Below are 14976 nucleotides of genomic sequence, written 5' to 3'. Positions count from 1 at the left end.
AGGCGAAAGTGTTTTCTGTGTTCTGTGTGTTCGAAAAGACATGGTTTTCTGTTAGGATTGACTGTGTAAGATTGATCTGTACTAGTCTGGCTTCTTTAGTTTTACAATGGGTTTATTGATGTACTGCTCACTGCAGTATGTAAGATGCTGCCTTTTCCTAGATATTCATGTGTGACGTGTGGATTGTTATTAAAAATCATGTTTTTCATACAGATGGGGGGTGTCAAAAAAATAATGGGCCCCGGGTGTCACATATGCTAGGTACGCCACTGCTAAAACCGCTAGCACAGCTTAGTAAAAGGAGCCCTATGAGTTGTTAATGTAATATTATATTGTGTGTGTGTGTATATATGAAAAATGAATGGAAAAAATAGTGTTACATTTAGTACTATTATGGGGCGGGATCTGGGGCAGAGATGGGCGTGGTTTGGCCCATGACTTAGCCCAGTGTTCTTCAACCGCCGATCTGCAGTCCGGTGCCGGACCACAAAATAATTATTTTATTTCCACCAGTCCAGAGGTGTAAAAAGGTTGACGAACACTGCTCTAAATTGTACCTTTCCCTTGGGTTTTTGCAGCCCAAATGCATGACCTTTGATTTCTTAGTAATAAATCTTAGCAGTCTAATTTCAGACCGTTCTTCAAGCATTGCTAGGTCCTTCCTCACGTTATTCACACCATCAGGGGTATCTACTCTATTGCAGATTTTGGTATCATCCACAAAAAGGAAAATCTTACCTGATAACCCTTTAGCAATATTGCATACAAAGATGTTAAAAACAAGAGGTCCAAGAATCAAACTTTGAGGCACACTACTGGTAGCAACCCTTTCCTCAGAACAATCTCCATTGACCACTACCCTCTGTTATCTTCCACTCAACCAGTTCTTCACCCAGTACATCACTTTGGTGTCCATACTGACCGCATTTTCAGTTTATTTATTCGACGCCTATGTGGAACACTATCAAAGGCTTTGCTAAAATCTAAATACACCACATCTAGCACACTCCCTCTATCCAATTCTCTGATCATCCAGTCAAAGTAATTGATCATATTTGTCTGACAAGACCTACCTCTGGTGAATGTATGTTGCCACGAATCCTGTAATCCACTGGATTCCAGAAACATTACTATTCTCTGTTTTAAAAGTGTTTATATTAATTGTCGGCCTGTAGTTTCCACTTTTCTGGAGAGGGACCATATCCGCCCTTCTCCAGTCCTCTGGAACTACTGCTGACTCTAGAGAAGCATATAGTAGCACAACTGAAGGATATACTCTGCCCAGACTCTCTCTAAGCAAACAAAATATAGGTCCTGCTTGGCCCTTTCACAGCCTCCAGATCTCCCTGTCTGTCTGTCTATATTTCATCTGTTTAATATTGTTGTTTTAATTCTGGTTTTATCTCTGTTCTTATCCCTATTTTATTGCTGTAATACACATGGAGGGGCATAATAAAAAAAACGTCTAAGACCATTTTGGCCTAAGACCTTAAACGTTGAAAGTAGAAGCAGGGAAAATGTCCATTATTTTTAAAAAAACGTTCAAAAGGAGTTTTTTTTTTTTTTATAAGGGCCTGCCTCCAAGTTCAGCTGTTTAAATGCCCAGACCAGTATTTTTCAACCTTTTAACACCTATGGACCGGCAGAAATAAAAGAATTATTCTGTCGACCAGCATCGGTTTGTGGACCAGCGGTTGAAGAACACTGGGCTAAGTCGTGGACCAGACCCCGACCATCTCTACCCAATCTCCACCCCAGACCCCGCCCCCATAATAATACTAATTGTAACACTATTTTTTCCATTCATTTTTCACAGATGCACAATATAATCTTATTAACAACACATAATGGTTAACGACAAAATTAAACTACACAAAGCACTACTGACAGCAGATGTAAATTCTCAAAATTGACATAATTCAATCACTAAATTCAAAAATAAAATCATTCCCCCCTACCTTTGTTGTCTCCCTCCCTCCATGCTATGCCTTACCTTCTGGCCTGCTCCCGCCTGGCCATTTTATGCCGCCCCCAGTATTATCTTCAGGCCGGCTCCCTCTTCCTTACTGATGCAGTGCACAAAGCTGCGGGCAACAGCTCCTTGCGCGTCCCGTGCCTCATCTGGAAGCCTTCCCTCTGACGTTGCAACGTCAGAGAGAAGGCTTCTGGTTCAGGCGCAGGACGCACATAGGAGCCACTGCCCGCAGCTTTGTGCACTGCATCAGTGAGGAAGAGGGAGCCCGGCCTGAAGATAATATCGGGGGTGGCATAAAATGGCCATGCGGGAGCAGGCCAGAAGGTAAGGCATAGCATGGAGGGAGGGAGACAACAAAGGTAGGGGGGAATGATTTTATTTTTGAATTTAGTGATTGAATTATGTCAATTTTGAGAATTTACATCTGCTGTCAGTGTGCTTTGTGTAGTTTAATTTTGTCGTTAAACATTATGTGTTGTTAATAAGATTATATTGTGCATCTGTGAAAAATGAATGGAAAAAATAGTGTTACAATTAGTATTATTATGGGGGAGGGGTCTGGGGTGGAGATTGGATAGAGATGGTCGGGGGTCTGGTCTACGACTTAGCCCAGTGTTCTTCAACCGCCGGTGCACTGAATCAGTGAGGAAGAGGGAGCTGGTTCGAAGATAACGTCGCATCGATCGCATCGTGGACCGGCTGTTGAAGAACACTGTTTTGGGCCTGATGCACGTGCTGGCCCTGTGGACCGGCAGGAAATATCTGTGGACCGGCACAGGTCCACGGACCGGTGGATGAAGAACACTGGCCCAGACCACCACTACGTCTACACTAACATATAATCAACCTAAAAAAAGCCTAACTCCCAAATACCCAAAACAAGAGCTTTTAGGTGAAGGAGGAGTCAGTCCTTCGCCTAAAAGCTGGATTCTGTAACCGGTGTCTGTCAAAAACAATACCGGTTACAGAATCCACCCCTCCCCCCATACAATGATTGGGGCAAGAGGGAGTCCAAGCCCTCCTGCCCAGCGACACCCCCAAACCCCTGACAGCATCGGGGCAAGAGGGAACCCAAGCCCTCTTGCTCCGCCAGCCCTTAACGTCCCTGACAGCTTTGGGGCAAGAAGGAGCCCAAACCCTCTTCCCCCACCAGCCCCAAACATCCCTGCCAGCATCGGGATAAGAGGGAGCCCAAGCCCTTTTGCCCCGCCAGCCCCGAATGTCCCCAACAGCTTCGGAGCAAGAGGGAGCCCAAGCCCTCTTGCCCCGGTGATCCCCAACCCCCCCTCTCCTCCCCCCCCCCAATTACGATATGGCCAGGAGGGAGCCCAAGCCCTCCTGGCCACGACCCCCCCTACAAGATCAGGCAGGAGGGAGCTCAATTCCTCCTGCCCAGGCGAAGCAACTACCTCCCTCCCCACTAAAATACAGGCAGGAGGGATCCCAGGCCCTCCTGCCCTCGATGCACCTCCCCTCCGTTGACCCCTCCATTCCCCCCACCCACAAGTAGAGAGAAGAGAAAATGAGAGCCAGCATGGATAAACGGTGAATTGAAAGAGGCTATTAGAGACCCAAAAAACATCCTTAAAGAACTGAAATAGGATCCAAAGGAAAAAAATAAGAAGATACAAAAGCACTGACAAGTTATATGCAAAGCACTGATAAAGAAAGCTAAGAAAGAATATGAAAATTGTCAGAGGCAAAAATTCATATTTTTAGGTAACAATATTTTTAGGTACATCAGAAGCAGAAAACCTGGGAGGGAATCCATGGGATCATTAGATGATCAAGAAGCAAAAGGGTCACTCAGGGAGGATAAGGCCATGGTGGAGAGACTGAATGAATTATTTGCTTCAGTCTTTACAGAAGAAGATGTAAGAGATCTACCTGAACCGTTAATGGTTTCCAAGGGTGATGTTGTGGAGGAACTGAAAGAAATCTCGGTAAATCTGGAAGATGTACTAAGCCAAATAGACACGTTAAAACGTGATAAAACATCTGGACTGGATGGTATACATCCCAGGGTACTGAAAGAACTCAAACCTGAAATTTCTGACCTGCTGTTAGTTATCTGTAACCTGTCATTAAAATTATCTGTAGAACCTGAAAATTGGAGGGTAGCCAACATTACGCCGATTTTCAAAAACGGTTCCAGGAGAGAGATCTGGGAAATTACAGACCAGTAAGCCTGACTTCAGTGTCAGGTAAAAAAAAAGAAAATTGTGGAACACATAGACAAACATGATATAATAGGACGGGGTTCAGCCAAGGGAAATCATACCTCACCAATTTGCTTGACTCCTTTGAAGGTGTGAATAAACATATGGATAAAAGTGATCAGTTGATGTAGTATATCTAGATTTTCAGAAGGCATTTGACAAAGTTCCTCATGAGATGCTCTTCAGAAAATTAGAGTCATGTGATAGGAGGCAATGTTCAGCTGAGGATTAGGAATTGATTACCAGATAGAAAACAGAGGGAAGGATTAAATGGCCATTTTCTCTGTGGAGGAGGGTAAATAGTGGAGTGCCACATGGATCTGTATTGGAACCGGTGCTATTTAACTTATTTATAAATGATCTGGAAACTGGAACAATGAGTGATTAAATTTGTAGATGACATGAAACTGTTCAAAGTTGTTAAAAAGCATGCAGATTATGAAAAATTGCAGGCAGACCATAAGAAATTGGAAGGCTGGGCATCCTAATAGCAGATAAAATTTAATGTGGACAAATGCAAATTGATGCACATTGGGAAGAATAACCCAAATCATAGTTACCAGATGCTAAGATCCGCCATGGGGGTTAGCGCCTAAGAAAAAGATCTGGGTGTTACTGTAGACAATACGATGAAACCTTCCACCTAATGTTTGGCGGCCACCAAAAAAGCAAACAGAATTGTAGGAATTATTTAAAAAGGGATTGTTAACAAGAATAAGAATGCTATAATGCCTCTATCGCTCCATGGTGCAGCCTCATCTGAGTAATGCATTCAATTCTGGTTGTCTTATCTCAAGATAAATATAGTGGAACTAGAAAAGATTCAAACAAGAGTGACCAAGATGTTAAAGGGGATAGAACTCCTCTCAGATGAGGAAATACTAAACAGGTTAGGGCTTTTCAGCTTGGAAAAGAGATGGCTGAGGGGGGATATAATTGAAGTCTACAAAATCCCGAGTAGAGTAGAATGGGTACAAGTGGATTGATTTTTCACTCCATGAAAAATTACCAAGACTAGGGAACACTCGATGAAGTTACAGGGAAATGCTTTTAAAACCAATGTCTATGTGTTCATTCAGAGAATAGTTAAGCTCTGGAACACGTTGCCAGAGGTTGTGGTAAGAGCTGTTAATGTTTTTAAAAAGTTTGGATAATTTCCTGGAGGAAAAGTCCACAATCTGTTATTGAAACAGACATGGAGGAAGCCACTGATTGCTCTGGATAGGTAGCATGGAATGTTGTACCTGGCAAAAATCCAAATAGTAGCTAGTGACCTGTATTGACCGCCATGAAGACAGGATACTGGGCTACATGGACCATTGGTCTGACCCAGTATGGCTATTCTTATGTTCTTATGAAATAGTGTAATATGATGACATACCTTTGTTTAATGTCTTTTTCTCCATTGTGATACCAGTCCAACACCAAACATTCAGCATGAAGTTTTTGCATCTTCTCCAAATCATTTTTTCCTTGTTCTATCTCTTTCATTAAAAGGTGTATATCATCACTCTATCAGAATGAACAGGTACATTTTAATCAATTGTAGACATCAGTGAAATTTCTCTATCTTTTATTGCACTTGGATGTACTGCAGGCAGATGACTTCCTTGGTAAAGGACTAACTCTATTGTGAGTCCTCACATGAAGCATTAGTCCATTGACCTATGAGCATGCGGCTGCCAAGCCCAGCCTGATGCTTCCAAGCTGTCTCTTCAAGAAGTCAGTAACTTAAAAAAAAAAAAATAGGCTCCTGTGTGCTCCCTATCCAACAGAAAACCCTTGTTATAGGCTCCCAATGAAGTCCCCCCATAAAGGTAACCACAACTAGCCCCCCAACTCCAAGAGTGCCTCCAAGGTGTGCCCCCTCCCATAAGCCTCACCCGTGTCTAGAACGGTCCCCAAAGTCCCTCCTACTCTCCTGAATGCTCCTCCTAGTAGTACCTTAAATATTCCCTGGTGTCAGCGACCCCTACCACTAGTCTTGCAGTACAACTACTAGGGGTCATATTTCTATATGTGTGACACTAGCACACATTTTTATGCATGCATATCTCAAGCAACTTGATAAGTGCCTATTTTTACACATAAAGTGCAGTTTCATGCAAGCATAAAAGCTTTTAAATTTAGCCTCCAGAGGGAGAAACAGTGCACAGCATCATAAATAATGCACACTATTACCCTTTTAGAAGCCTTCACTCAATTTTGCTTTCTTTAGGATATATAAGCTTTTAAAGTTTGAACACAGATACTAGCCTAGTTCGCAGCCAATGGAGGCTTAATAATTTCCTGTCATGTAGCTACCAATTTAGAAAGCTGTATTAAAATCAGTGCACAGAGCTTTGAGGAAGAGAGGGAACACTCTGAGGTAAATATCTACAGTAAGGAAGAGTAAAGGATGCTTCACCTACGGAATGGCAGCTCTATAAGTTTTTGAATGAAAAAGAGCTCAAGGAAGCACTACATTCCATAGGGAGAGGAGTCTCAAAAGATCCTCCCAAGGGGGAACAAAGCAAAGTGAAGAATATGCTGATCATACATGCTTTAAGCCACAGCTTTGCTGTTCTGATTGCACTGAGATAAGGACTGGGTCACAAGGGATTGGAAGAGCCTCATTAGCTCGGAGAGAGCAGCTGCCAGAAGAGACTGGCAGGCTGTAGATAAAAATTTTTTGCTAGTGCCAGATAGACAAGATTATTTGTTTAAACGGTGTTCTTTTGGATGTTAGGAACTTCACTTAACTGGCTCTGAAATGAAAGCTGGGCACTCTTTGTCTGACAGGTAAATCCATGGAGCAAATAAGATGCTGGGCACTCATTCTCAAAAGTCCATTATTTAAACTGCCGTTACCCATCACCACAACTCTTTATCATTTCTATAGCACTATTAGGCATGTGCAGTGCTTTACACGTTACACCACCAATACAAAGTGTCAAATAAAACAAGATGTTTCACTGGAATTGCAGTTTGGATGCCTGATTGTCTATAAATGTGTGGCTTAGTGGTTAGAGCTATAGCCTCAGCATCCTAAGGTTGTGGGTTCAAACTCTGTGCTGCTCCTTATGACCCTGAGTAAGTCATTTAATCCTCCACTGCCCCAGGTACATTATATAGATTATAAGACCATTAGGACAGACAGGGAAAATGCTTGCAGTACCTGTATGTAAACTGCTTTGAGTGTGGTTGTAAAACTACAAAAAGATAGCATATAAGTCCCAATCCCTAAGATATGCCAGAAATGGTATTCAATGCTAATGTGTCAGAGATACTGAAACAAATATCTGTAACACTGGAAGATATAAAGGGGCAATTAGACAAATTGAAGAGTAGCAAATCACCTGGACCAGTTGGTATAAATCCCAGAGTATTGATAGAACTGAAAAATGAACATACAGAGCTATTGTTAGTAATTTGTAATTTTTCTCTAAAATCAAGTATGGTACCGGAAGATTGGAGAATGGCCAACATAATACCAATTTGATCTTAATATCAGTGCCAGGAAAGATGGTAGAGACTATTATAAAGAACAAATGACACTGCCCTAGACGCCCTAAATATAACTTCTTTCAGCTACGCAGATGACATAACCATCATCCTCCCCTTTGACATCCAAGACCCCATCTCCAATGGACGCCTGAAAACAACACTGGAAACTGTAGAAAAATGGATGATGAACCATAAGCTGAAACTGAATGCAGAGAAAACCAAATTCCTACTACTAGAGAAGGAACAAAAACCATCACTAACAGAACTGGAAGTAAACGCAATCAAATATCCTATACAGAGCACTCTCAAAATTCTGGGAATACAATTAGACAGACGCTGCACAATGCAGACACAAATACACAAAATCATACAAAAAGCATTCTTCACCATGCGAAACCTAAGAAAAATAAGAAAATTCTTTACCAAAGAACACTACAAGATCATTGTACAATCCCTCACACTTAGTACCGTAGATTACTGCAATAGCCTCTACTTACCATGCCCAAACAACATGATAAAACAACTACAGACCGTTCAGAACACAGCCATCAGACTCATCTACTGTCTCAGCAAATTTGACCACATCATTCCCGCCTATGTAGACTCTCACTGGCTTCCGATAAAAGCAAGAACTCAATTCAAGTTCTATTGTCTACTATTTAAAGTAACCCATGGTACTGCCCCCTATTACCTAAACAACCGCCTATACCGCTACCACTCATCCAGATCAAGGAGAACTCAAAATCTATTCACCTTCCCCCCTCATAATGGTATCCGACGTAAGAAACTATACGACAGCCTTCTAGCGACACAGGCAGCGAAAATTGACCCCCACCATCACCAAACTAATGATCAAAACAACAGACATCAAAGTGTTTCGAAAAGAAATCAAAACATTTCTATTCAAAAAACACGTCCCTACTAACTAATCTCCTCCCCTTTCGCACAAGCTCTCCCTCTCGTGAATAACACATTAGTCAACTCCTAGAACCTTACCTTCCAAAAATATTCTGATTCCTAAATAAGCATCTACCTCACTATCCAACAAACTTCTTACATCATTGTTAGGTAATTTCTCTTCTGTAACCCGTATATACTGTTATTCTCCACTGTATCCTGTTATCACTTGATTCTCTGCTATGTAATTCTTTCGGAAAAATCCAGATATCTTATAATTGAATCCTCTACCACACCATGTAAAGAACATGAATCACTGTTATGTAATTCTCTAGGTAATCATTGTTACGTAATTCTCTCGGTAATGTCCAGATCTCTTCTAATTTGTAATCCGCCTAGAACCGCAAGGCACAGGCGGAATAGAAATCACTAATGTAATGTAATGTAATGTAATATACATAAGCATGGACTAATGAGACAAAACCAACATGGATTTATTCAAGGGAAATCTTGCCTCACCAATCTGATACGTTTTTTGAAGGGATGAATAAACATATGGATAAAGGTGAACCAGTCAATTCTGTGAATCTGGATTTTCAAAAGATATTTGGTAAAATACCTCTTGAATGACTCCTGAGGAAATTAGAAAGTCATGGGATAGATGGTAATATTCAATTGTGAATTAAGATCTGGTTAAAAGATAGAAAACAGAGAGTAGTGTTAAATGGAGAAGGGTAAATAGTAGGGTTCTTCAAGGGTCTGTGCTGGGACTGCTGCTTTTTAACATATTTATAAATGATATAGAGATGGGAATAACTAGTGAGGTAATTAAATCTGCTGATCACATAGAGTTGTTCAAAGTTGCTAAATCAAAAGAGGATTCTGAAAAATTGCAAGAGGACCCTGCAAGACTGGCCAGCAAAATGACAGATAGGGTCAGTAATGGGGGTAGGGGGCAAACAGGGAAATTGCCCTGGGCCCCACAGCTCCATGGGGATGTCCTTCTCTTCTTTACACCCCGTTATGAAACCCCCTTCTCCTTTTAAAATGCAAAGGGATTGCTGGTGCAGCAGTAATTCTCTAGCACTGCTCGTGGATTCCTCATCACTATTCCCCTGTCATGGTCCGCCCATGCAGAAACAGGAAATAGCATCAAAGGGGGCAGACTACAGTAGGGGAACAGTGCTAAGGAATCCGTGAGCAACGCTAGAGAATTGCTGCTGCACTGGCAACCTCTTTGCATTTTAAAAGGTGAGGGAGCCTTCAGAACTGGGGGGGGGAAGACATCCTGGCCCAGGGGGGCTCCCTGGAGAAACTGATTTTTAAATAAAGGGAGGGATGCTGGATTGGAAGGTGTGTGGGGGACCCGGGGGGGGGGAGGAAGGGAGAGATGCTGAATGGGAGGGCATTTTGTGGGTGGGAAAATCGTTTGAGGGAGCAGGGAAAAGAGGAATTGGGGGGGGGGCCCCTCCTTAATTTCTGCCCTGGGCCCCAGCTAGTGTAACACCGGCCCTGATGACAGATGATGTTTAATGTGAGCAAGCACAAGATGATGCATGTGGGAAAGAGGAACCCAAACTATAGCTGCATGATGCAAGGTTCCACATCAAGAATCACCACCCAGGAAAAGGATCTAGGTATCATTGTTGATAAAACATTGAAACCCACTGTTCAGTGTGCAACAGCAGCTAAGAAAACAAAAAGGAATGGAAAACAAAAATGAGAATGTTATAATGTCTTTGTATTACTCCTTGGTGTGAGTGCATCTCAAATACTGTGTGCAGTTCTAATCACCACATCTCAAAAAAGACATAAGAAAAGATACAGAGAGGGGTGACGAAAATGATAAATGGGATAGGCTAACTTCCCTATGAAGAAATGTTAAAGCAGCTAGAGCTCTTCAGCTGAGTGGAGGGGACTTAAGGATGAGCTGCCAGCCACAATGGCTGCACCGCAGCGAGTTCCTGAATTGCTCTAACTGCAATAGCCTCTAAGATTGCCACTACTCAGTGCTATCCAGATGTTGGGACGATGTTTATGAAGGATTTTTGTAGTGGTACCAGTGGAGGCAGATTTTAGATGTACATAAAACATAAGAATAGCCTTACTGTGTCAGACCAATGGTCTATCAAGCCCAGTAGCCCGTTCTCACGGTGACCAATCCAGGTCCCTAGTACCTGCCCAAAACCCAAGGAGTAGCAACATTCCATGCTATGAATTCAGGGCAAGCAGTGGCTTCCCCCGTGCCTTTCTCAATAACAGACTATGGACTTTTCCCCAGAAAATTGTCCAAACCCTTCTTAAAACCAGCTACGCTATCCGCTCTTACTACAACCTCTGGCAATGCGTTCCAGAGCTTAACTATTCTCTGAGTGAAAAAATTTTCCTCCTATTAGTTTTAAAAGTATTTCCCTGTAACTTCATCGAGTGTCCCCTAGTTTCTGTAATTTTTGACAGAGTGAAAGATTGATCCACTTGTACCTGTTCTACTCCACTCAGGATTTTGTAGACTTCAATCATATTTTCCCTCAGTCCTCTCTTTTCCAAGCTGAAGAGTCCTAACCATTTTAGTCTTTCCTCATACGAGAGGAGTTCCATCCCCTTTATCATCTTGGCCGCTCTTCTTTGAACCTTTTCTAGTGCCACTATATCTTTCTTGAGATAAGGAGACCAGAACTGAATGCAATACTCTAGGTGAGGTCACATCATGGTGTGATACAGGGGCATTATAATATTCTTAGTCTTCCCATGATTTGGCGCAGCCTGCAAGATCAGAAGTTGTGGCGTCAGTGATATGCACGTTAAGATCCCAAACCACAGGGGGAGGTTTAAGGGGCGGATGAACATGGAGACCACAGGATGAACAGAGGTAGGCTTCCCGTCAATCGGCTGATGAAAAGCAGCAATGGCACTAAGGTGGACTTGAACTGATGAGGACTTGAGTCCAGCGCTAGATAAGTGTAACAGATAGTCCAGGACAGCAGATAATGAGGCAGACAGCGGCTCCTGCTGTCGAGTAGCACACCAGGAAGAAAAGCAGGTTCACTTCTGATGGTAACACTGGCGAGTGGACTCCTCCCGAGAAGCTTCCAGGACATCCAGCACAGGCTGGGAGAACTGGAACGAGGGCATCAAGCCGTGAGGAACCAAGCCGTTAAGTGCAGAGACTGGAGGTTGGGATGAAGAAAAGAACCCCGACTCTGCGTAAGCAGAGAAGGAAAAACAGGCAGAAGAAGAGGAAAAACAGGCAGAAGAAGAGGCTCCCTGGAACTGAGTTGCAACAGGAGGGAGAACCACGGTTGTCGGGGCCACCGAGGAGCTATCAGAACTTTGTGGTGAGAGGATACTCTGATCAACCAGTTGTCGAGGTAGGGAAACACCTGCAGGCCATGGAGACACAGGGCCGCAGCAACCACCACTAGACATTTCGTGAAGACCCTCAGAGAGGCCGCCAGGCTGAAGGGAAGAACACGATACTAGAGATGGAGATCCCCCACCCGGATCTCAGATACTGGCGAGAGGCCGGGTGTATCGGAATGTGCGTGTACGCCTCCTTGAGGTCCAGTGAGCACAGCCAGTCCCCCTCGTCCAAGAGGGGGTACAAAGTAGGAAGGGTGAGCATTCTGAACCGTTCCCTGACCAGAAACTTGTTCAGAGCATGGAGGTCTAGGATTGGACGCAGATCCCCCGTCTTCTTGGGTACCAGAAAGTACCGGGAATAAAATCAGGTGTTCCACTGGTACGGGGGAACCTCCTCGACCGCCCGAAGGTGAAGAAGGGCCTGAGCTTCCTGCAGAAGGAGAGGCAGCTGAGACTGAGCAGAAGGAAACTCTCTTGGAGGCAGGTCCAAGGGTACGTGACTGAAGTGAAGGGAGAACCTTTCCTGGATGATAGAAAGCACCCAACTGTTGGTGGTAAGACTTTCCCATTAGGCATAGAAATGATGGAGACGACCCCCGATGGGGAGGGGGTAAGGCTCCAGGAGGAAGGGAGCCCGAAGGCTCGGACTGGAATTGTCAAAAGGACGGCCCAGTCTTCGCCAGAGCCGGCGGCTGGGTCTTAGTTTGATGTTGCTGCTGCTGCTGCGGCCGCTTCGAAGGAGGCCGAAAGAAGGCAGGCGTAGATTTCTGTGAGTACCTCCGGAGAGTAATTTTGTATCGCCGAGCCAGAGGGGCCTTCGGTTTAAGTTTTACCAAAGAGGCGAAGGACCGTTCATGGTCCGATAGGAGCTTGGTGGCCACTTCGATGGAATCATCAAAGAGCTCATGACCCACACACGGAAGATTGGCAAGACAATCCTGTAGATTAGGATCCATATCCACAATGCGGAGCCAAGCAAGGCGACGCAAAGCGACTGCAAAGGCCGTGACCCTCGAGGACAACTCAAAGGCATCATAGGCCGCCTGAAACATATAGAGGCGGAGCTGGGAGAGGGTCTCCTCAAGGAGATGAAACTGCTGACGCCGAGAATCCGGTATGTCCTCCTGGAACGAGCGGAGGGCGTCCACACAGAACCGGAGATAGGACGTGAAGATAAAGTTATAATTAAGGACATGATTCGGCATCATTGAGTTTTGGTAAAGACGGCGACCAAATTTGTCCATCGTACGGCCCTCCCTGCCCGGAGGGATGGCAGCGTAAACCTTAGAGGGGTTGGACTTCTTCAAGGAAGATTCAACCACCAAGGACTGATGAGAAAGCTGAGAACTTTCAAACCCCTTAACCAGAATCATCCGGTAACGGAAGTCCAACTTGGAGGGAATGGCCGTGACCGCATAGGGGGTCTCCAGGTTCCAGAGAAAGGTTTGCCAGAGAACCTGGTGCAATGGCAAGCGCAACGCCTCACGGGGCGGATGATCAACACCCATCTCCTCTAGATATTCCTGGGTATAACGGGACTTAGACTGGAGGTTCAGTTTCAAGGCCCTACCCATGTCAGAGATTAAACGAGTAAAAGAGGAGTTTTGAGAAGAAGACTCATCCTCCTTAGGAGACCCTGAGCGAGATCTGGGGGCAGCTGAGAAAGAGGGAGAAATTTCCCTTAAATAGTAAGCCGTGGCCTCGGAGTCCCGCGAATGGGAGACTGAAGAGGTTCTACTAAAGTGTCTGGGGGGCGTCGAGAAACAACCCCGTGCTAGGTAGGCCGGGGAAGACCCCGGGGTCCAAGGAATTCACTGGGGACACCTCGGGGAAGACTGGGTAAAGGAAAATTCCTCCACTGGTTTCGAAGACCCCTTAGAGGCTGGTAGCTGCCTCGATGGGGCACACAACCCAGAGTCCAACTCGAGGACAAGCGTGTGTCTAGAAGGTTTCGTGGTTGGAGACTTGCCCCAAAGGGGCGGAGAAGACCGGGGCTTTTTAAGAGGGGCAAACCTTGACAAAGTAGCGGGAGAAAAACAGCCCCCTGGCCTGGATCCCCGAAAAGTTACAGGTGACTCCGGGGATGAAGAATCACTCGAGGGAACCCGGCGAGTCTTGCGGGCAGGGCCTCGAAAAACGAGGGGACACTCAGGCTGGTCAGACCGAGACTGTGTCGAGACTGAGGTCAGAGGCGTCAAAGTCGGGACCAGTTGGCTCACCACCGAGGAAAGCTGCGTGGTAAGAATAGCCTTAAGCATGTCCTCGAACATAAGCACCGAGACCAAGGATGGTTGGGTCTTAGGTGCAGCAGTGCGCTCCTTCAGGGGTGATCTCGAGGAAGAGTATTCCCTAAGTGAGGAAGCACGTTTAGAGTGATGTCTCGAAGATGCCGACGAGGCGGCACTGACATGAGACTCAGAGGTAGGCTTCTTTGCTGGTACACCTGAAGAGGAAAGAGAAGACTTACCCGAGGCCAGAGTAACAGGAGGAGCCGAGGCAGGGGACTTCGAGGCCGAGGACTTCGAGGCCGAAGCACCCAACGAGGGCACCGAGGCCGAGCTCGAGGCCTGTCCCGCAGGATCTATGGGGCCAAAGAGTGGGAGAATCTTGGCCACCCTCCTACGCAGAGCCCGTGGTTGCAAAGTTGCACAACAGGGACACGACTCAGCGCGGTGCTCTGCACCCAGGCACTCCACACACCAACGATGAGGGTCGGTGATGTAGATAACTCGGTTGCACTTAGTACAGTTTTTATTCCCGGAGCGAGGCCGGGACATAAGAAAAAGGACGGCCGCGGCCCCGCGAGGCCAGGCAGCCAGAGTAAGATGGGAACCAGGTCAAAAAGACACGAACTGAAAAACAAACAAAAAGAAAGAAAAGCACAGACGCGAGCACGGCGACTCAAAATAAACTAACCAAACAAGCCGCAGTGCAAGAGGGACGACGATATCGCACGAAGCAAGGGAGCAGTGCTTCTGGCTCCGCGGAAAACAGAGAACTGAGGAGGACATGCTGAGAAGACGCATGTTCTAGACCGGG

General features: G+C 45.2%; 1 protein-coding gene across 1 annotated transcript in view; it reads right to left on the bottom strand.

Moving 5' to 3' along the window:
- VWA3B (von Willebrand factor A domain containing 3B) overlaps positions 1-14976 on the bottom strand; it is a 411842-nt gene that overhangs the window by 223231 nt on the left and 173635 nt on the right. Inside the window, exon 16 of the mRNA XM_033949516.1 lies at positions 5576-5706. Within this exon, the coding sequence (XP_033805407.1) occupies positions 5576-5706 (131 nt within the window). The remainder of the gene's footprint in view (positions 1-5575; positions 5707-14976) is intronic.

The sequence above is a fragment of the Geotrypetes seraphini genome, chromosome 6 (assembly GCF_902459505.1).
Source record: "Geotrypetes seraphini chromosome 6, aGeoSer1.1, whole genome shotgun sequence".
NCBI lineage: Eukaryota > Metazoa > Chordata > Amphibia > Gymnophiona > Dermophiidae > Geotrypetes > Geotrypetes seraphini.
This window is presented reverse-complemented; position numbering and strand designations above follow the sequence as displayed.